The sequence below is a fragment of the Carcharhinus amblyrhynchos genome, chromosome 4, assembly GCF_965287045.1.
Source record: "Carcharhinus amblyrhynchos chromosome 4, sCarAmb.v2.hapA, whole genome shotgun sequence".
Classification (NCBI taxonomy): domain Eukaryota; kingdom Metazoa; phylum Chordata; class Chondrichthyes; order Carcharhiniformes; family Carcharhinidae; genus Carcharhinus; species Carcharhinus amblyrhynchos.
The window spans coordinates 69,680,558-69,708,139 of record NC_137327.1 but is presented as its reverse complement, the minus strand read 5'-3'; the positions used below and the strand labels follow the sequence as shown (position 1 = coordinate 69,708,139).

The 27,582-nt window shown below is 41.3% G+C and overlaps 1 protein-coding gene across 1 annotated transcript in view; it reads left to right on the top strand.

The window, feature by feature from the left end:
• Positions 1-4,308: 4,308 nt before the first annotated feature.
• LOC145342434 (glycine receptor subunit alpha-4-like) overlaps positions 4,309-27,582 on the top strand; it is a 103,946-nt gene continuing 80,672 nt past the window's right edge. The window contains exons 1-2 of the mRNA XM_080187996.1: positions 4,309-4,386; positions 20,032-20,104. Coding sequence (XP_080044122.1) covers positions 4,309-4,386; positions 20,032-20,104 — 151 coding nt within the window. The remainder of the gene's footprint in view (positions 4,387-20,031; positions 20,105-27,582) is intronic.

Genomic DNA, 27,582 nt, shown 5'->3' with positions numbered 1-27,582 from the left:
TTGCCACCCTTGCATGTCTCATTTGAGCTGCCAGCCCTCCAGTACCTGGATGGTGTTCCTCTTCTTCCTCCTCCTCTTCTTCCTCCTCCCCCTGTTCCTCCCCAGTGACGCCCAGCTGGTCCGCCTCCACATCCTCATCCACTTGCTGTTCCATCTATTTTTGTGACATCCACAAACTTAGTGATAATGCATTCACTTCACTCGTCAAGTTGTTATAATTCAGGTCAGAAACAAAGTATTTTATGAAGTCCATCTGGATCATAAGTCTTGCACTTTGAATTTGGCTAAGGTGATCATGATACATTTCACTTCAGGGATGAGTCAAATGATCCACTAAGGGGCTTTTATCAAATAAAGTTTATTTAAGAATACAGTTAACATATATAGAAAGAAAATTAGCAATAGTTTTTACCAGTTTACAAACAAGAAAAAAAAATCATGGTATTTAATAAACCTTAACAGCTAAACACTGTTCCAATGAAAAAAATCCCATAAACAAAACCTTTGCCACAAGTTGAATACATAAAATGTGAATACTCATGTGATGCTGGAACTTAGATCTTTGGATGAAGAGTTGAAATTCTGAATTCCCAGTGTTGTAACTTCTAGCAGCCCTTTGGACAGCTTGAAGTCAGGGCAGCTTCCCAGGGAGAGAGAGAGAGAGACAATAGGCAAGCTAACTACCAACAACAGATTTTTCATTCAAGGAAGGCCAAGAATCTTGCTTCTAGCTAGCCAGCAAACTTTATACCGGGCAGAGAGAGAGAAACATTGCTTTCGATCTGATGTTCGCCCTCTTCTAAACTAAAACTGAGAATGAATCCCTAGATTTTTTTCCCCTGGGGAAGAACCATCTGATTTTGACTTCTCAATCAAGCTTCCCCCTTAAAATGCAAGGTCATAAAAGATTTCAGAATAAAAATAAACAAAACCCTCTTTAAGCCATTGAAGCAGCAGTAAAATTACTTCTAGCAGATGTCCCAGCAACAATGAGAAAAACAACTGAAAAGGTCTGCTTGCAACCTTTGAGAATATGATTAAAAAAAGCATTTCTTAAAGGTACACTAATGTCATAAAATCATTAATATATATTGTAAATAATTGTGCCCTCAGCACTGATCCCTGTGCAATCTACAAGTTGCCACTCTGAAAATGCATCACCTATTCCCCCAACTCTATCTTCTATCAGTTAATCAGTCCTCTATCCATGCTAATCCTCAACACCATGGGCTCTTATCTCACTAAATAGCTCTTTGTGAAATACCTTATCGAATGTTTTTTTGAAATCCAAGTATATTACATCGACCCTTCCCCTTTATTTATCCTGTTCATTACCAATGACAGATGTTAAGCTAACTGGCCTATAGTTACTAGTTTTCTTGCGACCCTATCTATTTGAATAAAGGTGTTACATTAGCAGTTTTCCAGTCCTCTGTGACTTTTCCAGAAGTTAAAGATTCTTATAAGATTATTACTATTAGTGCATCCATCATTTCTACAGTTATTTCCTTTAATATCCGAGGATGCAGCCCATCAGTCCATTGGATTTAGCAACCTTTAGCCCCTTACTTTCTCTCTAGCAAGAAATATTCTATTTATTTCCTCCCCCTTCTGTCCCTTGATTATTTTGTAATTTTGGAATGTTATTGATGTCTTCTAACACGAAGACTAACCCAAAGTATTTGTTTAACTCCTCTGTCTTTTCCTGGATCCATATTGTTATTTGCCCAGTCTCATTCTCTAAGTGGCCTATGTTCACTTTGAAATTTCCCTTCCTTTTTACTGCCTGATTTTATGTTACTTGCTAATTTACCCTAATAATTTATCTTCTCCCTCTTTTAATTTTTTTGGACATCTTTTGTTAGTTTTTAAAGCTCGCCCAATCCTCTGGCTTACCATTAAACTTTGTCACATTGTGGCTGGAATTTTACAGTCTGGCCTACCACAGGGATCGGAGCAGGCAAGGAGCGGACCATGGAAAGGTCCATTGACTTCAAGCAAGAGTTCGTGGTTTTGGGATGAGCAAGGCCATAAAATCCCATCCTATATGTTTTCTATTTTAGTTTCATACCATCCTAACTTCCTTGATTCACCATGGTTGATTTATCCCCTTCCTAGAATTCTTCTTCCTCACTTGAATATAATTTTGTTTTGAGTCATGAACTATTTTCAGGAAAACCTGCCATTAATGATCAATTGTTTTTCCTGCTAAACCCCTTTCCCAGTCCACTCCAGCCAACTCTGCCCTCATTCCTGTATTTATTATCCTTATTTAAGTGTAGCACAGTTGTGTCTGACCCACATTTCTAACACCTAAACTGAATGGTATATTCTAACATGTTGTGGACACTGCTTCCTCAATCTTATTTACTCAGATTGTTTATTAAATCTGCTTCATTCCACATTATCAACTCCAAAATAGCATGATCCCTGATTAGATCTATAACATTTTGTTCTAGGAAACTTTCCAAAATATATTCTATGACTTCTTCCTCATGGCCTCTGCCAATTTGATATTCCCGTTCACATGAAGACTAAAGTCATCCATGATTAATGTATTGTCATTGTTACATGCTATTACTGTCTCTTTGTTTCTCCTCCTACCACAGTTTCAAATGTTCCTTTGTCCTGGTAACCTGTCTCTCCCAGTTCCTGTCATATCTGTCTTTTGGAACCAACCTTCACCATCTGACTGAGATGTTCCCCTGACACTCCAGACACACTTGTCTTTCCTCTTTCACTTGTACCTTACTGTCTGTAATATTTAAGCTCAGGCAGGGCACTGATGTCTAACCAAGCTGCTGGCTGATAGAGTATTTTGTTGAATTTGTCCTCAACCAACCCGGCCCCCTACCTTTGAGGGGAGGCATGTTTATCCTGCCTGTGCCCTAGGTCTCTGCCATGTTTCATTATAATGAGTCCGGTTCTGCCCCCCCAAAACACCCATAGCCGACAGACATCTCAATGTCTCCTCTACCTGTCTGCCAGACTCTGACCAGAACATTCGTCCACAGGGAGCAGCCTATCCTGTCCTTGGATCAGGCCTGCTTCTATATAAAAAAAATCCCAAAAAGAATAGCAATGTTCTGTGAGGGGTCATCCCTCCATAGGTCAGCTTTTGGTTATGTTTCAGTTTAAATGGAAAAAAAAGGAAAAATGAACTTGCCCTCTGAGGGGGTTTCCAACCACAGGTAAAGCTTCAATTATGTACAAATTTGAAACAATGAAAGATGGCATTCCTCTGTGAGGAGTCCTCTTTAAAATAGATGAGGTAACTTGGTTACGAAAAGGTAGTCAAATGAGTTATGATATTCATTCTACTTAGAAAAATATTGAAGTACTGTACAACATGGACTCAGAACTGGAGGCAGCTAGTTACACAGATCCCTCATGGTGAGACTAAACCTGTGAAGGCCCATGCTATTGATGATATCACTCACGCATGCTCATACCCATTAAAGATATCAGTACATGCATTCAAATAGGAAAGTGTTTTCTATGACACTATATAACAATAGGTATCAGAGTATCAGGAGAAATTTTAAAACATATTCAACATCTTTATCTCACATTCTTTCAGGATATTACAACTTTGAAAAGAACCACCTGTTTAAAAACTGCATATGAGAACAGAATAGGTAAGAAGTCTCACAACACCAGTTTAAAGCTCAACAGGTTTATTTGGTAGCACAAGCTTTCGGAGCACTGCCCCTTCATCAGGAGACTCATCTGGTGTTGTGAGACTTCTTACTGTGCCTATCCCAGTCCAATGCCGGCATCTCCACATCATGAGAACAAACTACAAAGGATTGAACAACTTTTAAATGACACAGACGATGGCTCACAGATGTACAGAGAAATCAAAAGACCCACTCCCCCTCTCAGCACAAGTGCACATTACAACTGGATTTAACACTTCCAATTCAACTCACAGATAGACACTAAACACTGAAGAACAGGCATTTGAACCCATAACTGGACACTTTAAAATACACAGACAGAAACCAAACACACACACATACACACACACGAATGATTTCTTTCTACTGTTCACACAGCATTTTGACTAAACTGTGTGCATATCAGTTTTATCTCTTAGACCTTCACCTAACCATTTTTTTTTGCCCCAAAATGGGGTCTCTTGCAGCTCAGAGTTGGTGTACGAGGAGGCATCCAGGTGCCCCTAGTTTGGGGTGACAAGGACATTCCTCCAAGGACATTCCGCCAAAGACATTCACTGAGGGCAGCAGCAGAAATTCTTCTTCGTGTGGCCTGAGGATTGCCAGTTTGGGCACTCCAGCTCGGGTCATGTTTCTCTCCTGGGCTCACTTCTTCTGGAAAGGAGTGGCACATTGCAATGATGATTCATTCCATTACACCTGCGAGGTAAGAGAGGAATGTACCACGTTCACAATGGTTGGCAGCCATAATGCTGTACAAATTCCTCAGGTCCAAGGTGTTTCTCCCATCCAGATCCACAACCACACCTCCACAGAGGCACAAGGATGTCAGTTGCAAATAATGCTGCTTGGACCTCACAAAGCTCCAGCATTTTCGAGCCTTCCCCATACCTTGCTTGCACACTAGTACGCAGAATGAGGACGTACTCACCTTTGCCGACCTTCAGAGATCATTCAGCTTCTTGCATTGCCTCCAATTTTGACACCTGTTGCCCCCACGCTGTTGAACTCTATGCCCACCTTCCCCCAGATTGGACAGGTTATGGAGGGAGGGCTCTGTTTCCTGTCAGCTGGGATAAGGATTATACGCCTTGTAGGAACAGACAGCGGGGGGATATGGAGGTAAACATCATGAAAACATTGGGTGCTTCTGGACCTTCTTCCCTTTCTCTCCTCTCACTCATTGATCTTGGCCATCTATTGAGGAAGACGTGCTTGCATGAAGCAGCTGTTCAATTTTAACAGCTTAACATGGTGTGCATGATCAGATTCGATACCACCTGTGGTCACTGGCAACAATCAATCCAAAGCCTCTGCAGAATTTAACTCACTTTACAGAATAACACTCACTTCAGACAGTGCCTGTTAATCTTTTTAAAAAATACACTTCCTTGTTCACACGGTCACCCGATACTGCCCTGTGTCAGGTGGCCCTTTAAATGACCACTCTCGGGATGACAGGATGTCCTCACAGCCAGCCATTACAATTCCTGACACCTCACCCTCCTGCTCACATTGGATAAGTGAACATGAATCCTCCAACACTAAAGGCTTAAAACCCACCCTGAAATCTAATTACTGTTTTATACGGCATGCAGCAACATCAGGATCAAAAATCCATCCACTTCTGAGTGCGAATCATAGTCACCCCCCTCCCTGACAAAACACTATACATTATTCAGCCCTTTATTTCAGGGCCAGTAACCATGGGGATTGCCCCTCATTTATCTGTAGACAGGGTTAACTTGTTCCTTGGTAATGACTTAGTGAGGCAAGGATGGCCTCTTTTCCAGTGGACTTAGAGAAGCTGACTAAAATCCACGAGACAGAATGGTTACAGGAGGAAGTCCTGTCATTTCCCTGACAATGTGGTGATCAGGTCCATGGTCAAACAAGCTCCATTATGAGGCTCAACTGGTACTGCAGATGGGTGATCTTGCTGCTGGATTATCCCAAGCCTTTGGAAATTTTGATGAGCTAAAATCAGTGTTAAGCAGGTCTTCCTTGATCAAGGCTTAGCAAGCTGATCCAATGGTAAAAAGTTAGTACAGTGTGCCCAAGATGGAACAGAGGGAATTGTGGGATGCTACTGTTAAAATAAATGAAGTGTTGATGAGGAAATGGAGACCTCCTCACAGACCTGCAGATAAAGAATGGACAGGTCCACCAGGTAGTGGTGCCACTGAGGTACCACAGGGAGAGATTGAGAATCGCCAATAAAATTCCAATGACAGGACATGCCAGTGTCAGAACAGTCCAAGCCACCCTATGCGGGTATTTGTACTGGCCAGATCTTCACAAACTTACAACATATGCTAAGTGGTGAGGAAGGCCCAACCTACAATAAAAGCTGCACCCCTATTTTCGATGCCAGCTTTTGGGGAACCTTTCAGCAGGGTGTGCGTGGATAGACTGGGGCCTCTACCTAAAAGAGAAGGGAGCTACTGGTATATTCCCACCATTATAAGAGAACTCTTGAGGATGAATGACCATAATATGATAGAACCAACTGTGTCATGACAAAGAATTCTGATACCAGGGTACTGAATCTCAATAAAGGTAACTATGATGGTATGAGACATGAATTGTCTATGATGGACTGGGAAACATTACTGAAAGGAAAGACAGTGGGCAGGAAATGGCAGGCATTTAAGGAATGAATGGGTGAACTCCAGAAGTTATTTATTCCTGTTTGGCACAGAAGTGATAAGGAGGCTGTGCCCAAACCATGGATTATAAGGGAAATTAGAGATAGCATTAGATTCAAAGAAGAAGCATACAAAATGGCAGGAAAAGCAATAGACCGGGGGATTGAGAGCAGATTAAAATTCAGCAAAGGAGGACCAAGGGCTTAATTAAGAAGGGAAAAATAGAGTATGAAAGTAAGAAAGCAAGGAACGTAAAAAAATTGTGTGTTGCAAAGTTGAGTAGATTGCGTAGATTAGTATTTGTAAAGTTGTGAAATGCTAGGAAAAAACATTGCATGATCCCTTTAAAAGGTGGTGCTTTTTCTATGCTTAGAAAGTTAAAAAAAAAACTTCAAGTATATAGAGAACCCAAAAGTGAAACATTTGTGTCAGCAGGCCAAGCAGCAGAGTTACCAAGACAACAGGCTTTCAGGTATTTGAATTATTTGAATTCAGCCAATCAAATTTGAATCAGGCACTTAGATACCAAGAACCTATTAAATAAGTATTTGATCTTTTTGGCAACTTTGGACCAATCATATTGTGGGGGATACCAATATGTCATCACAGGTATAAAAGGAAGAGGGCAGTGTGACAGAGGAAGGGAGCAACTGCCATCTGCCAGAGTAACAACTGTTCGCTCGGCTTTAGAGAGAGAGAGAGAGAGAGAGAGCTGCTAATTCTCACAGCTTCATTTATGTCTTAAGAGAAAGGACCACCTCAATAGAAAAGGTACCAAAGAAGAAAGAAGTTCCATATGGAAGAATCAACAGAAAAGGCTCAGAATATTCCAGAAGACCTGGTTGTAATTTAGAAAGTGACTAAAATTCTATTTAGTTTGTTAATAAGTGGAAATTGGATTTATGTGAACAACATTCCATTTGAATTATGTTTTATTTGGTTTGTTAATAATTTAGTTAACTTGTTCACTGTTAGTTAGATGAATAAATTGTTACTTGTTGACCTTAGAAAGAGTGTCAAGAATTTAATTTGATTTAACCATTAGAAGTTGCTGCATAGCAGATTGTAACACTTCACACTCACTCTTACAGGTAATGAGGCATGGTACTCCTCTTTGAGAAGTGTTAGTTCTCAGAGGGGGGATCCACCTCCCCCTTATAACATTTGCAAAAGTTTCTATAGGTATGTAAAGATAAAAAGATTGGCAAAAACCAATGTACACCCCTTACAGTCAGAAATGAGTGAAATCATAACAGCGAACAAAGACATGGCAAAAGGATGACATGAACGATGTACCAAAAGTTATGAGAAAAATGTGTTTTAGTGAGGAGCTGAAGGAAATCAGTATTAGTAGAAATGGTTTTGGGAAATGATGGAATTGAAGGTGAATAAATCTTCAGGACCCGATAATTGTGTTATATATTAATGATTTGGAAGAGGGAACTAAATATATTATTTCCTAAATTTGCAGATGACATTATGTTGGGTAAGAGGCTGATCTGTGAGGAAGATGCAGCGATGTTTCAGTGTGATTTGGACAGGTTGAGTGTGTGTGCATATGCATAGCAAATGCAGTATAATTTGAATAAATGTGAAGTTATCCACATTGGTAGCAATAATAGGAAGGCAGATTGTTATTTATATGGATGTAAATTGAGAAATGTGGATACTCAACGAGACTTTGGTGTCCTCAGTTGTTGAAAGTAAGCGCAGAGGTACAGCAGGCAACAAAGAAGGCAAATGGTATGTTGACCTTCATAGTGGAGGGATTTGAGTATAGGAATAGCGATGCTTAACCGCAATTGTTTCGGGCAGTGGTATTGCTACACCTGGAGTATTGTGAGCAGTTTTGGTATCTTTATCTGAGGAAGGATGTCCTTGCTCTAGAGGAAGTGCAACAAAGATTTACCAGGCTGATTTCTGGGATGGCAGGTCTGTCATATGAGGAGAGATTGTCAGTTAGGATTGTATTAATTGGAGTTTAGAAGAGTGAGAGAGGATCTCATAGAAACTCATAAAATTCTAACAGGATTAGGCAGGGTAGATTCAGAAAGAATGGTAGTGAATCCAGAACTAGGGGTCATAGTTTGAGGATAAGGGGTAAATGTTTTAGGACTGAAGTGAGGAGAAAGTTCTTCACCCAGGGAGTGGTGAATCTGTGGAATTCACCACAACAGAAAGTAGTTGAGGCCAAAATGTTTTGTGATTTCAAGAAGAAATTAGATATAGCTCTTAGGGTTAAAGGGATCAAGGGATATGGAGGGAAGAGGGGGATCGGGATATTGATTTTAATGATCTGCCATGGTCAAAATGAATGGTAGCATAATGGCCTACTCCTGCTTCTATTGTCTATGTTTCTATTTTTCTATGATGGATGTGGCTACTGATTCCTAGAAACCCAAGGAATTACATTTGCCAAGCTAGTGCTGGCGGTGTTAACCCAATTCTTTACTAGGGCTCCCAGAGATTCAGTCAAATGGATTTTATGTCCAGTATTTTTCACAAGGCCATGTGCAATCCAACTAAAGTCTTTGGCCTATCACCCACAAGGGATTTTAGAATAGTACCACAAAAATGCTAAAGGAAATGATCAGGACATATTGCCATGAATACCCTATGACTGGGACAAAGGGCTGGGATTCCTCTTGTTTACCACCTAGAATTCATCCAAGGAGCTCACTGGCTTTAGTATCTTCGAATTAGTTTTTGGACACAAAGTAAAGGGTCTCTTGAACAAGTCTAGAGCAAAATGAAGAGTCTTCTTTGTTAAAATACATATCCGTGTTCTGGGAGCAGCTTACGCGAGCCTGTGATGTGACTCAAGAGCATCTTAAAACCTCCCAGACAGCTCTGAAAAGGCAGACAGATAAGAAGGCCAAGGGCAAAATATTTCAGTCAGGATACAATGTATTTGTGCTACTACAAGTACAGGGTGAACTGTTAAAAGCCTTGTTCAGTGGCCTGTACAGAGTGGCAAACAGACTAAGCTAGGTGAATTATTTAATTCATACCCCAGGCCATCAGAGAATATAAAGGCTGTGTTATGTCAGTACATTGATGCAGTGTCACTGTCGGGAAGGGGGGACAAACAAGCATATGTTTGCCAGGCAGTCAGGAAAGGGAAGGGCCAAAAGGATAGTGAGGATGAGGCAGAGGGAGCGCTGGACAATTCTCAAATCAAGCCCCCTCCTATCCAATTAGGAAGATTAGACACTATCTCTGAATTAATCTCAGATCAGTGAGGAGGCCTAACAAGCATTTTCTTCTCACAGCAGTTGAAAAGATCTACAGCAAAAAACTAGGGTGTACAATCCTAGCCCAATGGAATGTGGATGTAGGAGGGACTCCTCCCATTAAGCAAAATCCCTATCATCCAGTGCCCAGAAAAATGACCACGATTTGGGAGGATATTCAGTACAGGCTGGAGCACAACCTGTTGAACATTCTCAAACTATTCTGAAGTTCTTTGTTTGCTTTTGTGTCTAAACCCAATGGCTCAACCAGGTTCTGCATTGACTACAGAAAAGTTAGTATATTGACTCCTACCAATTCTTATTTGAGTAAATAGTTGATGAACTGATTGGATTTGAGCTGGAATGCAGCTTTAACCCAGCAGTTTGGTATTTGATACAATCTATAGAGTAAGGAATACCAGCTATATAATGAAGGCAGATATGTTGTAAAGATACTGGCAGATTCCCTTAACTAGCCAAGCTAAAGGGATCGTCACCCCAGCTCTGCATATTGCAGTGGCAGTTGTGTCATTCAGATACCTCAGTCACCTTCCAAACGCTGATTTATGCTCGACAAGTCAAATGGGACTTCTGTTTATCATGCCAATGAATAATGTAGCGTATGAGTTTCAGTACCAGACTGATGCCAGGTAGGTGGGCCTTATGTCCAAAGAACTAATGGAAAGCTTCAGACTGCACGTCCCTTCAACCGTTGGCTTGGAGGGCCAAAGGACCTGTTCCAGAGCTGTAATTTTCTTTGTTCTTTGTTCACAATTGATAGAGTATTGAACATACTCAAACAACCTATGTCTGCAAAACTCAGAACATAATATATAACACTGGAAATTATCCTATGATTGGGCAGCTCTATCTATTCATATGGAACCTGTCCTCTGCAGGAGAAAGGAATATGTCTGCACATTGCAGCTTTTTTGAATAAATAAAAGCATATGAGACGATAGCTCCCAGTTGCATTCATCATGGCAAGTTCATAAAATAATAGAATCCCTACAATGCAGATGGGGGCCATTTGGCCCATTGACCTTACACCAAAAACCTGTAACCCCATATATTTACCCTGCTAACCCCCTGACTAAGGGGTAACTTAGCATTGCCAATTCATCTAACATGCACATCTTTGGTCTCTGGGAGGAAACTGAAGCATCTGGAGGAAACCAACCAGACACGGGAAAAATGTGCAGACTCCATACAGACAGTAACCCCAGCTGGGGATCAGTTTCCTGGCACCGTGAGGCAGCAGTGCTAACCACTGTGCCACCATGCTGCCTCTTCTTGACTAATCAGAGCTCATGTGCCAACAAATCAGCATCCATTTCTCATGCATTATTATTCACTTTCAATTATGACAATCCTGTGTCTATTCTGTTGAGTGCAAGACAAAAAGCTTTAACAGCATAAGCTTCAACAGCATGTGTCTCTTTTTTCAGCAAAATTAAATTCAGCACTACTAAACATCTCAATGCAAGAATGCCAAATTTCAAATGATCACAACAGTTTATTTCACAGGAAAAATAGGTGCTGCTTGATTGGTTAACTTGATGTTAATTGCCCAATGTGTTTCCATGGAGAAATCAATGGGCTTCCCAAGGCCATAGGTAAAAAAGTTTATTTATTAGTCATGAGTAAGCTTACATTAACACCAATGAAGTTACTATGAAATTCCTCTCATTGCCAAACTCCAGATCAATGCACCTAACCAGCATTTCTTTCAGAGTGTGGGATGAAACTGGAACATCCAGAGGAAAGCCATGCAGACACAGGGAGAATGTGCAAATTCCACACAGACAGTGACTCAAGACGGGAATCGAACTTAGGTCCCTGGTGCTGTGAGGCAGCAGTGGTAACCATTGTGCCACCATGCCGTCCAAAAGGACACAATGTTTGAACAATTCTTTCAGTTTACTAAGAAAGGCTCCTTGCATATCAATGTATGTCTCTTCCAGCAAGCATTATGAACAAAATAGATTCTCTTCGAATTGGTTGTTAATGTGGCTATTAGTACACTCAGGATTGTTCAACAACTGCTGCCCAATCACAGAATCACATCGCATAGAAACACAGAATCTCTACAGTGATGTTTTGTTTTGGGTTTTGCAAGCACTGGCTGGTTAAGTACAATCTGTACTCTGCCTACAAATGAACAATGAAATTAAAATTGGGCGAGATTTTCTGGCTGCGCACACCCAAAGACCAGAAATTCTCACCCAAGCTCAACAGACATAGTCCGCTGAATTTTCTGTCTCACCCAGACGGACGGGACGGGAAATTCTTGGCCGTATTTTTTGATTCAATCAGCCAATCATTGGGATGTATGACCTACAGTTCTCTGTTGCTATCTCTGTGGCAATACCTTGACCAATCAGAGTCAACTCGCTGACCAATCAGTACACTTTTCTCCTGTAGTATACATTATTGTGGTCATTTGAAATTATTGTGTTTGTCCTGATAAGTGCAAGATGAAAAGTTTCAACAAAATATCTTGGTCAAGTTCAAGTTCCATATTGGCAAAATGGTGCAACATCGAGGGCCAAAGGGCCTGTACTGCGCTGTAATGTTTTATATTCTATGTATTCCCCAGCCTGAGCGGGCATTTTAAAGAACAAAGCTGAATTGTGTGGAATGAACAATTAAGATGCAATTGATGTAATACTGCACAGGCAGTACTGACAGACACTCATTTACAGCAGCGAAAAGTCTCGTTCAAAATTTAGTTATATTTAGTTATGTCACATTATATTTCTTTATTGATATTATCCAATAGCAACACCATCACTAATATATGTGTTAGATTGAAACTGTAACATCAATTTTAAATTGGCATGTAGTATCTGGGAAAAATGACTTTAACACTTCTGTCCACTTTATTGACACACTCAATGGGCTTTGTCCAAGAGGAATATAGTTTTCCACTCTCTGTCTGCTATCTCAGAAATATGCTTTTATTTTTTGGACTTTTGGAAGAAGGTAACAAATTTTGAACGAGGCTTTTCACTGCTGTAAATGAGTGTCTGTCAGTACTGCCTGTGCAGTATTACATCAATTGCATCTTAATTGTCCATTCCACACAATTCAGCTTTGTTCTTTAAAATGCCCGGTCAGGCTGAGGAATACATAGAATATAGAACATTACAGTGCCCTCGATGTTGCGCTGACCTGTGAAAACCAATGTAAAGCCCATCTAACCTACACTATTCCAATATTATCCATATGTTATCCAATGACCATTTAAATGCCCTTAATGTTGGTGAGTCCACTACTGTTGCAGGCAGGGCATTCCACATCCTTACTACTTTCTGAGTAAAGAACCTACTTCTGACATCTGTCCTATATCTGTCACCCCTCAGTTTAAAGGTATGCCCCCTCGTGCTAGCTATCACCATCCGAGAAAAAAAGGCTCTCGCTGTACACCCTATCTTATCCTCTGGTCATCTCGTGTGCCTCTATTAAGTCTCTTAACCTTCTTCTCTCTAACAAAAACAGCTTCAAGTCCCTCAGCCTTTCCTCATAAGACCTTCCCACCATACCAGGCAACTTCCTGGTAAATCTCCTCTGCACCCTTTCCAATGCTTCCACATCCTTCCTATCATGCGGTGACCAGGACTGTACACAACACTCCAAGTGCGGTCGCACCAGAGTTTTGTACAGCTGCAACATGACCTCATGACTCCAAAACTCAATCCCGCTACCAATAAAAGCTAACACACCATGCACCTTCTTAACAACTCTATTAACCTGGGTGCCAACTTTCAGGGGTCTACGCACATAGAATCACCATTTCCGAAGTTTTCTAGGCTGTAGCCATTCTGCATCGGGGAGAATGGTATTGGAAAATATTTTCTTTCCCTTATATTCAGCCGTGGAGGATTACAACCAATTTCATCTCAGCCAACTGTTTGCTCAAGAACAACAAATTCAGCATAGAATGAAACTGTTCCAGGCTGTATGGCTTCAGTGCAACACACACAGCGCCTTTATCCATCATGTCCTCACCGCTAAAACTATGATGCCCCTTGCACTGCCTCATACAAAAGAAATGCTTTGAGCAAATGGGAAGCTGAGGTGTGGGGGGGGGGGGTCAATTATTTTTGCAACAGCTGTTCTTCAGCTTTTGCTCAATGATAATCAAGGATTATCAAGATTAAATTGTTAAATCGAATCCTGTTGGGGGGGTACAGTGCGATAGAAGTGTACATGGGGTTGAGGGAGGTGATTAAATGGGTATGTAAAACTGTTGATGAGGAAACTGTACATGGGGCTGTGGGAGATCATTAAATGGATGGCACTGTGGGATAGGGGGAGTGTACAAGGGCTGTGGGAGGGGATTAAATGGGTGGGCTCTGTGTGATAGAGGGAGTGTGCAATAGCTGTGGGAGGTTATTAAATGGGTGTGTAGAGTCTATGATGGAAAGACTGTACATAGGCTGTGGGAGGGGATTAAATGGGTTTTTAGGGTCTTCGATAGGGGAGACTATGCATGAGGCTATGCAAGGGGACTAAATGGGGTGGGGTACTGTATCATTGGGGGAGTATACATGGGGCTGTGGGAGGGGGATAAAAGGGTGGGTAAAGCCTATGATAGACTATATAAGCTGTGGATGGTGATTAAATGAATAGATACTGTATGATATGGGGAGTATACATGGAGCTATGGGAGGGGTTTAAATGGGTGGATAGAATCTATGAAAGAGACACATGGACTGTGGAAGGGTAAATTGAATCCAATATAGGACACAGGGGCATAAAACATAAAATTAGGAGAAGATTTACAGCTCTTAAAGCCTATTCTATGATTCAGTTAAATAATGGCTGTCTAGCATCATCACTGCATCAACCCATCCTCAATTTGTATTCTTAATACCTTTGCCAAACACCAATCCACCAATCTCTGATTCATAATGTTCAAATTACCTCCAATCCCTATACTTTGGAAAGAAATTTTCAAATTTCCTCCACCCTTTGTGTGAAGAAGCGTTCCCTGAAATCACTCCCGAATGTCCAAACTATAATTTTACATTTTTGCCCCTTTATTCTGGACTTTCCCATTAGAGAATGTAGTTTTTTCATCTAACCTGTCAAATCCTTTAATTATCTTAAACACCTCAGTTGGATCAACCTATAATCTTATATGTTTTCATGTCATTTCAAGCCTAGTCTGAACAATCTAGTTTTATAATTTACCCCCTTTTCCCCCTGATATCATTCTGGTGAATCAGCACTGTGCCCTCCAAGGACAATCTATCTTTCCTGAGCTGCAGTGCCAGAATTGATATATTGTTCCAGATGGGATCAAACCAGAACCCTGTTCACCTGAAGCATAACTTCCACATATTTATATCCCAGTCCCCTTGAGATAAAGGCCAACAATCTATTAGAAAAAAAATGGAATGTAGGAACATGAGTTTGGCACTTAACCCCTTGAGCCCCTGAGTAACAGCCTCGCTCATGACTTCACTCCAACCACTTATCTTTGCCCCAGGTTTAAATAACATATTCAGGGTAGCAAAAAAATCTAACACTTGCAGTTTGTAAACCATCAATTGACACAACCTTAAAGAATTAAACATCAAGAACCTCAAGGGAGGCAAACGTTTGAATTGATACTCAAGTCACATGCAAATTAGCAAAGGGTGAGCAAAATAGGAAGGCTAACATGTGGTTGAAGGAGTGTTGTAGGAAAGAGGGGTTCCATCTGATGGGACAATGGCAACCCTAGTACCAGGATAAGAATGAATTACAACCTGAGAGACGTGCCTTAGTGCTTTGTCTTTGACTGGCACAGACATGATAGGCTGAAGGGCATTTTTCTGTGCTGTTTGCTTCTATGATTCTATTCTATACTATTATTGTTGATATCACTTCTGGTGGATGCTGGGCCTTTGAATAAATTTAAGGAAGAGGTGGAATGATTTTTAATCAGTAATGGTTTGAAGGGCTATGGTGCATGGGCAGGAAAGTGAAGTTAAGGCCGAGGCAAGATCGGCCTTGATCATATTAAATGGCAGAGTAGGCTTGAGGGGCTGAATTGCCTACTCCTAGTTCTTATGATTCTCTGATAAATATGCAGTCAAAATGATTTTAAATTACTCAGTGGAGTGTTATCGGACAACAAATTTTATGAAACTGGGCACACAATTTGGAAGCAGACTGAAGTTACACTCAGAGCCTCTCCACTAAAAATCACAAAGTAACAGACACAGATTAGCAGGCAAGGGTATGCTTTTAGAGTGCAAATGAGGGCTAGCGCACAAGGGAAGCTGGACAGGATGGCACCTACAGGAACTAAATCCCCACCCCACTAAATCAGCACTTCTAAAAACAATCAAACAATCCATGGAGACACCTCAAATAAATCGGTTGGACTAAAACCTGGTGTTGTCAGACTTTTTACTGTGACACCTAAAATTAGCATAGCTAAGGAAATGTCCCTGGCCCCTCAAACTTCTTTTGAGATCAATGACACACCTATGGTTCAAACCCCAGAGATTCTAGACCATTAATAACCAATCAGACACAATGATTAACTCACACTTAAAACAATTTCCTCAGCACATGAAAACATCGAGACAGGATGGCTAAGGTCGAATACTGTAAATAAAGTATTAGCATTTGAATCGCATACTACACCGAAGTTCAGGTATAACTATAGCCTGCTGTGAGGGACTGTTAGAGCGCTTTCAGGACAATCCGATTGTATGTCCTGACTGCGCTTCTCCATCGACATAAAAGAAAATAAAGCTGTGCCGTTATTGAACTTCACCCTGAGTCTGTAGTGGTCGTTTCGTTCACTCGTGCTAACAGGAGAAAGGGCTATGGTAAAAAAGATAGTAGTTTAAAATTAGCGACAGGGAAGAGAATAGAGTAACAGTCAGAAATTGTGCTTCAGATAAATGGAAAGCTAGAAGATGCAAAGTGATTAAACACAGAGAAGAGAATAAGAAAGATAACTAAAATATTAGAACAGAAGGGAAGGTTAGGATGGATGACACAAATAAGCATTAACTTTATAAATGAAAAGTATCAGGAACAAACTGAACGAATTATAGTCACACATTGGACTTGAGCTGGAAATTATTAAAGAGACATGCCCATATGATGTTCGGGACTAAGAATAAAAACACAAGGTTACAAGGTCTATCATTTAACCACTTTTGCTCCAGTTTTATTCCAGTAAATTTGAGGGAACTGTTCAAGGAACAGGAGTAACTTTGGTGACATGAATGAAATCACTTCAATTATAAGAGGATATAAGGAGAGGCGCATGAGCAGTGAAGACTTTCTAGGCAGAATGAAGAATCTGTAAAGGATTTAAGAGTGTAATGGGAATTGAGTATAGGCCCCCTGGTAATTAGAGATTAGACAAAGATGTATTGTAGGCAGGGGGTTTTAATGGGGATTTTAACATTCACTTGGTTTGAGAAAACCAGACTTGAACACATCAGAATGGTAGTGAATTTCTTGAAAATGGCTGGGTTAGTTTCTTCAAATAATATTCCACAGAATCAACAAAGGGAATGCCATATTAGATTTAAATTATGAGCAGATATAGTTAACTGCCAAATGGTTGGTGAGCATTTATCTAATAATGATGTGATAATAAAAGTGATGTTTGAAAAGGAGAAATAAGAAACAGCAATTGAGATTTTAGATTTAGGTAAGACTGGATGAGGCAGACACTGTCCAGAGTGAACTTGAAAATCTGTTAATGGACAAAACAACAGAAGATCAGTGGGAGATGCTCAATGGAGAATTTAATCTGATACAGAATCAGTTTATACCCCTTCGGGGAAAATATGTAACATGCTAAATAGACACAGCCATGGACAAATGAAGAAATGAGAGAAAACATAAATCTAAGAGAAAAGCTTGCTAAAATGAAATAAAAAGAAGCACAAATTCTGACAAATGGAAAATATTTTAAAAAAAATCAAAGGATGAAAAAGCAAATAGTGGAAACTATAAAACGGAGTATGAAGATAAGCTTGCAAGTGATATCAAAAGCACCGCAAAAGTTTTATAATTACTTAAGCAAAAGTGAGTGTTTAGGAGCAATGAGTATCCGTTGACAGTGGTTAACAGTGATATTGCCAAAGAAAATTAGGAAATGACAGACATTTTGAATATTTATGAATCCCTCATTATCATCTCTGGTTATGACCAACGCCATTCCTCTCACCACCCATCCCTCTCATCATCTGGAAACAGACCCACCATAATAGTGGAGTCCTACCTGAAAATGCCACCAGCTAATGGGAGGGCCTTAAGTTCCTAGCATCCCAGCAGTGCCAGGTAGGAATGGAGGTGATAGCTGGGGCAACAGCCATTGATCGCTTCTCGGTCTTTTGGCTAAGATCAAGTGTAGTTGGATGAAGTCATGAGGTTATACTGAGGCTTCATGTGAAGCAATTTTTTTAAAGTGGCATCTAGACCTTCTGGCTAAGATGCAAATGAGATCAAGCCTTGGAGAAGGTGCAAGGCCTGCTCCAAACAACTTGATCAAGAGGCAGGAAGTGGGATGCCTGTCTTGTCAGCTTGAATCTGGATTGTGTCCCTTGCTGAGACTTTGAATTGGACTTTGATTGGATTGAATTGGTTATAAACAAAAAGAAAACAGGCAGGATATGGCTGCAGGGTAAATGAAAGTGAGTGGCGTGGGAAGGGAGAGGGAGGATTTTGCCAGATCACAGAGACAGTATATAAAGATGTGAAAGTTGTTGTTGTCTCAAGTGGCCCTTGTTATCTTCCAGGGCTAGTGGGAGAGAAGTAGATCTACTTACTTGACTTGTTTATTTGTTTATTGTTGTCACATGTATTAGTATACAGTGAAAAGTATTGTTTCTTGCATGCTATACAGACAAAGCATGCCATTCATAGAGAAGGAAATGAGAGAGCATGGAATCTTATGTTCATTCGGCTGCTTGAGTATCTTCCTCCTTTCAATAACATTATAGATAAACTGTGACCTAATTCCACTAAGGATCTTTGTTCCAAATATCCCTTAATATATTTAGTTAACAAAAACCTATAAATCCCAGTTTTAGCATCAATTATTGTTTACAGTGGAGAATTTCATACTTTGATCTCACTTGTGTATTTTGGGAGTGATCCTCTGGTCCCATGCCATAGATGCTATTATACGATTTGCACATGAGAGAACCCCTTTGGGATTCTCCCAGTCCCCCATGGCAATGTAATCTGGTTCATGCCCAGCGAGGGCGTAAACCATATTAGCATACTTAAAACACATTTCTGGGCTTTAGCCAGGTTCACTCAGCACCTCGTATTCACCAATTCGTCAGCACAATGTGAAGCCAGCAGGAATCACTACTGATCTGCACAAATGGAGACACGGCATGATGGCCACAATGCAGGATCGAAGGCCATTGGAGCCCACAGGTGGTTAGGAACATGGCTGGGCAGTGTCCTTTGGCATCCTAGCAGTGCCAATGGATGGAGCCAATAGCGGGTGTTTGCACATGTGGGAAGGGGCCTTTGATAATTCCATCATTGGGAGGGGATCCTGATAATAATGGCAATTAAAAAGGGGGCCTTTGAAGCTGGAGAAGCTGGTGGGATGGGGGGCAATGATGCTGGTGATGACAGGGGAGAAGGGGTGGCACACGGTGTCCTTAAAGATTTATCTGAGCTCAGGACGTCCCTTTAAACAAAGCACTCTGATCTCTGAGGAGCAGGTTTTGTCAGCATCTTTTGGCCTCACCCCTCTCATTCATGGTCTGCTCCAAACAAATGACTAAGTGGAGGGAGTTGGATTGTGACCGGGATCACTCCAAGCTAAATGGCAGGTATTGCATCATTTTTCCCGCCAAAAATGTCACTTTGTCATTTTTTTGGGAACTTGCACCCGTGTGTTTTCTAATTTCACTTCTGAGGGCCCAGCCTCTCTTCTTTTTTTTTGACTATGCTTCCTCCTTCACCAGTGAAAAAGTTTATGTCTATCTACCTAATATGTCCCCTTTACTCTGTCAAAAAGTTCAATTAAATCACTCCTAGCTTTCTGAATTCCAGGATACACAATACAATTTGTTTAATCTCTCCTCATAATTTAACCAGGAGAATCATTCTGGTAAACCAGCACTGTAATCCCTTCTATGCCAATGTATCTTTCCGAATGTGCGGTGCTTGAATTGCTCACAATATTGTAGGTGTCATCTGATCCAGAGTTTCGTATAGACTTCTACCCATTTACACACTGACCTTTTGTTTTCCCCACGTAATGGAGAAGCTTTTACAATCTGTTTTTATTCGTTCTTGTTAATTTATTTGCATATTAGGATTTTGGTCATCTTTGCTGATTATGAACATTTCCCAATCTCACTGCGGGGGTGGTAGTGTGGGTGGCAGGGCCTTTGTTCTTTGTGCAATGCCCTTAAAATTTAATACAATCTTTAACTTCTCTAACTGACTACATTTTGATGACTTTTTCTGTGACAGGGTGGCAGAGCAGCCCATTGTTTAGCGCTGCTGCTTCGCAGCACCGGGGACCCAGATTCAATTGTGACCTCAGGTCAGTCACTGTCTGTGTGGAGCTTGCACATTCTCCTTGTGTCTGAGTGGGTTTCCACCGGTGCCCTGGTTTCCTCCCACAGTCTAAAGATGTCCGGGTTAGGTTGATTGGCCAAGTTAAATTGTCCATTAGTGTCAAGGGGACTAGCAGGGTAAATTCATGGGCTTATGGGGATAGGGCCTGGGTGGGAGTGTTGCCGGTGTAGACGCAATGTCCTCATAAAAATGAGCCAAATGGTCTCCTTCTGCACTGTAGGGGTTTTATGATTCTATGACATTTTTATTTCCTGAGGAAAGTATGTTCATTGAGAATAATTAACTATTTGTTTGAGGGCTTGCCATTACTGATCAAGCATTATAGCAGCGCTTCACCCAAATGGGCTCAAAGAGCCCACGCCAAACCTAAATGTTTCCAGCTGGCATTAGCAGTGCCTGTCAGGTGGGATTCACCCACCTAAACAATGCAAATTTATGTATTACAGGAAACATGATGTTTAACATAGAACATAGAACACTACAGCACAAACAGGTCCTTCGGCCCACAAGTTACACTGATCACATCTATACCTACCAAGCTATAGGACTATCTGTAACTCCCAATGCCATTAGATCCCATTTACTCATCCAGAAGTCTTTTAAAAGACCCCAGCGAGTTCGCCTCTACCACCACCGACAGCAGTTGATTCTACTCACTCACCACCATCTGAGTGAAAAACTTTCCCCTAACATCTCCTCTGTACTTGCTCCCCAGCAACTTAAACCTGTGTCCTCTCGTAGCAACCATTTCAACCCTGGGAAATAGCCTCCGAGAATCCACCCTATCTATTCTTTCAACATTTTATAAACCTCTATCAGGCTGTCTCTCAACCTTTGTCTCTTCAGGGAGAAGAGTCCCAGCTCCCTCAACCTATCTTCATAAGGCATGCGTCCCAATCCAGGCAACATCCTTGTAAATCTCCTCTGCAGCCTCTCAAAAGCTTCCACATCCTTCCTGTAGTGAGGCGACCAGAACTGCGCACAGTACTACCCCCGCCTCCCCCCCAACTACTGAGAAAAAGAGGCACTACAGAATGCAGTCTTGAGGGTGAGCCGACCCTACCCCCAATCCGGCAAATGCCGGAATTTTACCACCTCGCCTGCCTAAGGCTTGTAAAATCCCCCCCTGAGGCCAATGAAGAATGCTTTTCTGTGAGCCTCACCTGCCCCAATTACATCGTGGGTGTGCCAGTAAAATTCCAGCCAAAGACTGCCACAGGTTCCCCTCAGATCCTACACAACCACCCCCCAACTTCCCCCCTCACAACCCCCCCACCTCCCCCCGCCCCCCTGCCCCCCACCCACAACCTCCCCAAGCACTTGTCCCAGATTCACCTCTCCATGTTCTTCCTCTTGGCAGTGCCAGCCTTCAAGGAATCTGAAGTACACCCCCCGCCTCCCCATCCCCCACATTGTTCTGAACCACAATGTGTATAAGCATCCTAGTTCTGCTTGACAAGTCCAGGCAACATCAAAGCATCTAAGTGCACTCACTTCCTCTTTTCTCAATCTGCAATGTTTGTAGAAGAGTGAGAAAGCCAAATGAACAAACCTCTGGCAGGTTGTGTGAAAAATATTAAACCATCAATCAAAGGCTAGTTAAATGTTCTGGGTTATGGAATTGAATGAGAACAATAGTTTCAAATGTCCACAGTGGATTTCACACTTTATTTGATTTGATTTATTATTATCAGATGTGTTAGTATACAGTGAAAAGGTACGCAGGCAAAGTATACCGTTCATAGGGAAGAAAAGGAGAGTGCAGAATGTAGTGTTACAGTCATAGCTAGGGTATAGAGAAAGATCAACTTAGTGCGAGGTGGATCCATTCAAAAGTTGGATGATAGCAGGGAAGAAGCTTGAGTTGGCTGGTACATGACCTCAGACTTTAGTATCTTTTTCCCAATGGAAGAAGGTGAAAGAGAGTATTTCCAGGGTGCGGGGGATCCTTAATTATACTGGCTGTTTCGCAGAGGCAACGGCAAGTGTAGACAGAGTCAACGGGTGAGCAGCTGGTTTGTGTGATTGATTGAGATGCATTTACAACCCTTTGTAGTTTCTTGCAGTCTTGGGCAGAGCAGGAGCTATACCAAGCTGTGATACTATCAGAAAGAATGCTTTCTATAGAAGTTGTAAATGTGGAACTCATTTCATCAATAGGCTTCTGAGGATCAATATTATATCAGTGAGATTCTTAAAATTGGGTTAAACACTACTTAAAATACATAGCAGAATCCAAATGGATTTTAGACACTTCAAACCCAGGTTGTTACAAATGAACATACTTTTTAATGGAACTAACAGGATGTCATGACAAATTTGTAAAAGAATAAATCTTTCTTTCACTTTCTGTGCATTACATATACATAAACATCTTTCAAACAGATTTACAAAAAAATGAACCCATGCAAAGAATGTCTGCTGCCTCTACTTGTTGCAGCTAGACCCAAAAGAATTATGCAAATAAAGAAGTGTAAATACTCACCTGTCATCCGTGCAAGTAAGAAAAGTTAGCACTTTTATTTGAGAGACTTCAATTCTTACAATTTACTGGAGGTTTGAACCGATTTCAATGCACATGTCCATGTGTTGGGACTTTCATATTGTCCTGATGAACATGTGAGGTGCACAATCTCCATGTGTTAGGATTCGGGACAAAAGTTGTGAGCTCTTGTGCTCCAGCAGTGGTTTAAAACAGAAAGTCGGGCCCTGAAATGGACACCACATATCATTATTTAGCCTGTACTAGCTCGTACTGGTGGTGACACCACCTGGAAAATGGTCCTGGACCCTCACCTCCATAGTCCAGTTGATGGGTTGAACACATTATGACGATGCGATTCTGTATAGAGAGGTGATGATGTAGTGATATTGTTACTAGGCTAGTGTTATGTATGTTGGGGCACAGCCCATTTAAGGGAATGGGTCAGGCTGGTTTGAGTATTGGACAGAGCAGGAGCTCTACCAAACTGTGATACTGCCAGAACTATTGGTTTCTTTGATGCATCTGTAAAAGTTGGTGAGAGCCGTAGTGGACATGCCAAGTTTCCTTTGTCTTCTGAGGAAGTAGAGATGTTGGTGGGCTTTCTTAACTGTATTGTCAGCATGGGATAACCAGGACAGTTTGTTGGTGATCTGGACACCTAGAAACTTAAAGCTCTCAACTATTTCAACTTCACCCCCATTGATGTAGACAGGGGCATATCCTCCACTATGCTTCCTGAGGTTGATGACTTTGTTTGGTCTCCTTTGTTTTGTTAACATTGAGGAAGAGATTATTGGTGTCACACCAGCTCACCAGATTCTCTATCTCATTCCTGTACTCTCTCTCGTCATTGTTTGAGACCCAACCCACTATGGTCGTGTCATCAGTAAACTTGAAAATCCTTCAAAGGCTGACAAAGATTTTGAAGACTCAGGGACTTGAAAAAATGCATTGTTAAAAGATTGGGTCTAAGTGGGCAGCTGTGCAAGAAGGAAGACCACCCCTCCTCCTACCCCAGTGAAAGTGACTTCTCCTGTCAGTCAGAGGACTTCAGAAGAGTCTTCACACACATGCAGTTTCTTATAGAAAGAATTCTGCAGAATGGAGTTGTGCTGTTATTTGAAAGCCTGCCAGGTATCAGAGGCATGGCATGTTGATTCCGGGCAGCATGCTGATCAAGATTTGCATTTTAGTTTGTGCACTGTGAAAATCTTGAAGTGGCCTGCTCAATTTAATCTCCATATCCTGCCTGGACTAGAACCCAATGATTTTGCAGATATGCAAATTTGCATTTCATTTCTGGGCAAGAAGCCTGATTCAGCAGCCTCTCTTGATGCAGGGGGACTTTGGTAATGATCCTGAGACTTGTGAACCTGATACAATGGACACCAAAGGGGGTCAAGGGTGCAATGCCCATGTGTCTCTCTGCTGCTCCCAGGCTGCAGATGGAGCGTCTCGCAAGGGATGTGGGAGATAGGGACATGGGCTGAAGGCAAAGGATTGACCTCGGCACTCTGTCCCTGGATAGGGGTCCGCGGGATGGGAGCCTGATCATAACTACAGAATTGAATTTTATGTGTGCAGGTAAGGTGGATTTGCTGGGTTAAATTGCCCCTTAGTGTGGGGGGGCTCGCAGGGTAAATACAGGAGGGTTATGGGGTATTGTATGGCTGGGACAATCATCAATGTGGCCTCAATGGGCTGAATGGCCTCCTTCCACACTGTAGGGATGCTATGATTCTAAGAAAATCAGTTCCATGCTTAGCGGCATCAGTGTCAAATCACTGTTAAACACAATATGTAATTCCAAAACATTTGGATTAATCTTCCCAGTGGTTCCTCTACGATATGACAAAGAATTAAACCAGTCAATTTTCACAATATGAGATCTAAAATAGTCTGTTCCTGAGTTGTCTCTTCAACATTTTTCTAGTCTGGTGGCACTGCATAAAACTGTCCTTCAAAAAACGTTAGTCAATGCATTTGTTGTACTAGGTGAGGAGGATGGCACACTGGGTGAGGCGGGTGTTGGACTGGGTGAATTTAAGTCTGAAATGAATATTTTGCGTTGGTAACTGACTTTTTCTTACATTTACTTTCTTCTCAAGATTCTCTGACTGATGCAGAAATGATTGAACTGTTTGGAAATGTTGGAGAACGCTGTGGTATATTCAATTTAATCACGATCATTTGGTTCAGGTTAGATTCCACTGAAGTCTGATAGTTTAAAGAATCTCCAGTTTTATATCAAATCGAGGCTAGGTTTCATTTTAAGATACAAATTGGTAAACAGTGGATGGAAGTGCAGAAATGGCTGTTTTTGGAAGGAGGGGGGAGGCTGTATTGGTAGTTTCAAATCTCAATGTTTTCAACAGTAAATGGTCTTTTGTAAATTTAAATGTGGGTTGCAATTTACAATTCCAGTATGACAACATGTAGAGTCCTGAGACACTGCTGTGTCTGGGACTCAGTGTTTAGAAAAATGCACAGAGGAGGCTGCAAAGCAAAATAAATGAAAAATACCAATCACAAAGGAGCACAGAGAGAGATTTCCATCTGTGACTTATTAAATTCATGTAGCAGAGTGCTGAGAAATGTAACTGATGTTTTCTGGAGAATAAAATATTTATTAAATTCAGTATCAACAAGCTCCAACATCCTTTGCTTCATTCTCGGGAGTAGGCGTTAGTGGAAAGGCCAACATTTATTGCCTGTCCCTCGTTACCCATGAAGCAGCTATATGAAGTAGTCTGATGCAACTGAGTGTGTTGTCAGGCCAATTCACAGGGTGTCAAGTGTTAACCACATGCTTGCGGGATTGGAGTCTCATATATGCTGGGTAAATGTGGAGTTTTCTTCCCAAAAGGACATTAGTGAATCAGTCACACTTTTACAACAAAGCAACAGTGTCATGGTCACTTTTACTAAAGCATATTTTAAACAGAAATATTTCAACAATCCCAAACTGTCATAGAGAGATTTGACCTCATGTAATGTAACATTGTTCGCACAAGCCTCTGGGGTACATTTCCATTAATATAACCTCATCACTCTCGCTGCAAATGTAGCTCCATTGTAAATATATAACCATCTACAAACTCAAACAAGCTTGGCTCACTGATTACAGTGTACTGGGCTTGAACTAAGTTTTCTCCATTCAGACTAAATACTTCAATATCCCTCAGTCTATTCCACAAAAGCCAACCTCGATTTTCTCATCTTTGAATTCTCCTTTATAGACATGAGCAGTAGAATCACATTCAAATTGATAATTTTGCTCAGTGAAAGTGAGACTGTAACCAGGAGGAAATGAAAGATATCAAGTTGGGAGAACTGTTTGGAGATTTCTGATGAGGCTTATCTTGGATCCTGATTAGCTCTCTATGGAAAACAGTTATGGAGTTTTACCCTGTATCTAACTCCATCCTGTACCTGTCCTGGGAGTGTTTGATGGGGACAGTGTAGAGGGAGTTTTACTCTGTATCTAGCCCCATGTTATACCGGTCCTGGGAGTATTTGATGGGGATAGTGGAGAGGGAGATTTACTCTATATCTAACCCCATGATGCACCTTTCCTGGGAGTGATTGATGGGGACAGTACAAAGGGAGTTTTACTCTGTATATAACCCCATGTTGTACCTACCCTGGGAGCAGTTGATGGGGACAGTGTAGAGGGAGTTTTACTCTGTATCTAACCCCATGTTGTGCCTGTCCTGGGAATACAAGATGGGGTGATTTATATTTTATTATTAGAGAAAAGAAATGTCACACATATAAGCTATGCAAGAATCAAAATAGGAAAACTAACAGGCCAGCCTTCCTTTCCTGGATTTTAATCACCACCCTTTCAAAGAGAAATATAAAAGGAGCTTTACCCTACCTCACATTAATGCCCAGCCCCTTTGCAACTGTACACAACTCATTTTAATATCCAATCTCACAGAGTCTGTATGCAGCACATGTCAGTGTTCTATCCCAGTTACTCAGCAAGTTATATAATGAAGATTGAGTACTGCTGCAGGCTACCAGGCAGCAACACATCAGTGGGAATACATTCAAATAGCTGTGGGGGTGGAGGCGGCATGTTGGGGGGGTGGGGGAAGATTGAGAGAGCTGGATTGCGACTGACACCTTACAGCTATGTTGTTCCTAGCAACCAACCAACCAATCTTATATTACCATAACAACCAATTTCCATTTATTCCTGTACTTCCAGTTTATGAGTTTCAGGGGTAACAGCTGATCAAGAAATCAGAGATGGAGAGTCATAATAAATTAACCAGTATCTTAGAGTATGATCCTCATGGCACATATTTCACCCATCAAGTTGATGATCAATCTAGATGGTCCCACTCTATTCCTGCATTGGCAAATTTATTTCCCTCAAGCTCCCATCCAAATTCCATTCGAAATCATTAACCCTTCTTCAAGTACCCCACCACTGTAAGGAGTGAGTTCCATGTCATCATCAGTCACCGCATCAAAAAGTTCTTCCTTATGTTCTGTCATGTATTATAATGATATATAAATTCCCCAATCACTCATAAAGGATTGTGAAAACACCGTATGGTTTTATTTGTTAATTCTGGGAATGTATGAAAAGATTTACATGGGCAGAAAGTTTGATGACATCAGAGCTGAAGAGCTGTGTATGTGTGCTTTGTTGAAAATAAAATTGATACTAAAACTGATCGCATGATATACTTCCTTTCTAATGATGCCTTGTGCAATCCCTTAAAGGCACATCACATCACATTCCCCATATTACTTTCCCAAAAGCTTACATATATCTCCCCTAGTGCTTGTACCATCAGCTTTTCTTGGCCTATCTTATTCAAACCTATCATAGGAAAAGATCTCCTGGTCGCACAAAAGTCAACAGGGATTTCAATGGATTGCCATATCTGCTGCTGGAAAACCATCCACGGTCGGGAGAGATGGTCTCAACAACAAGCTTG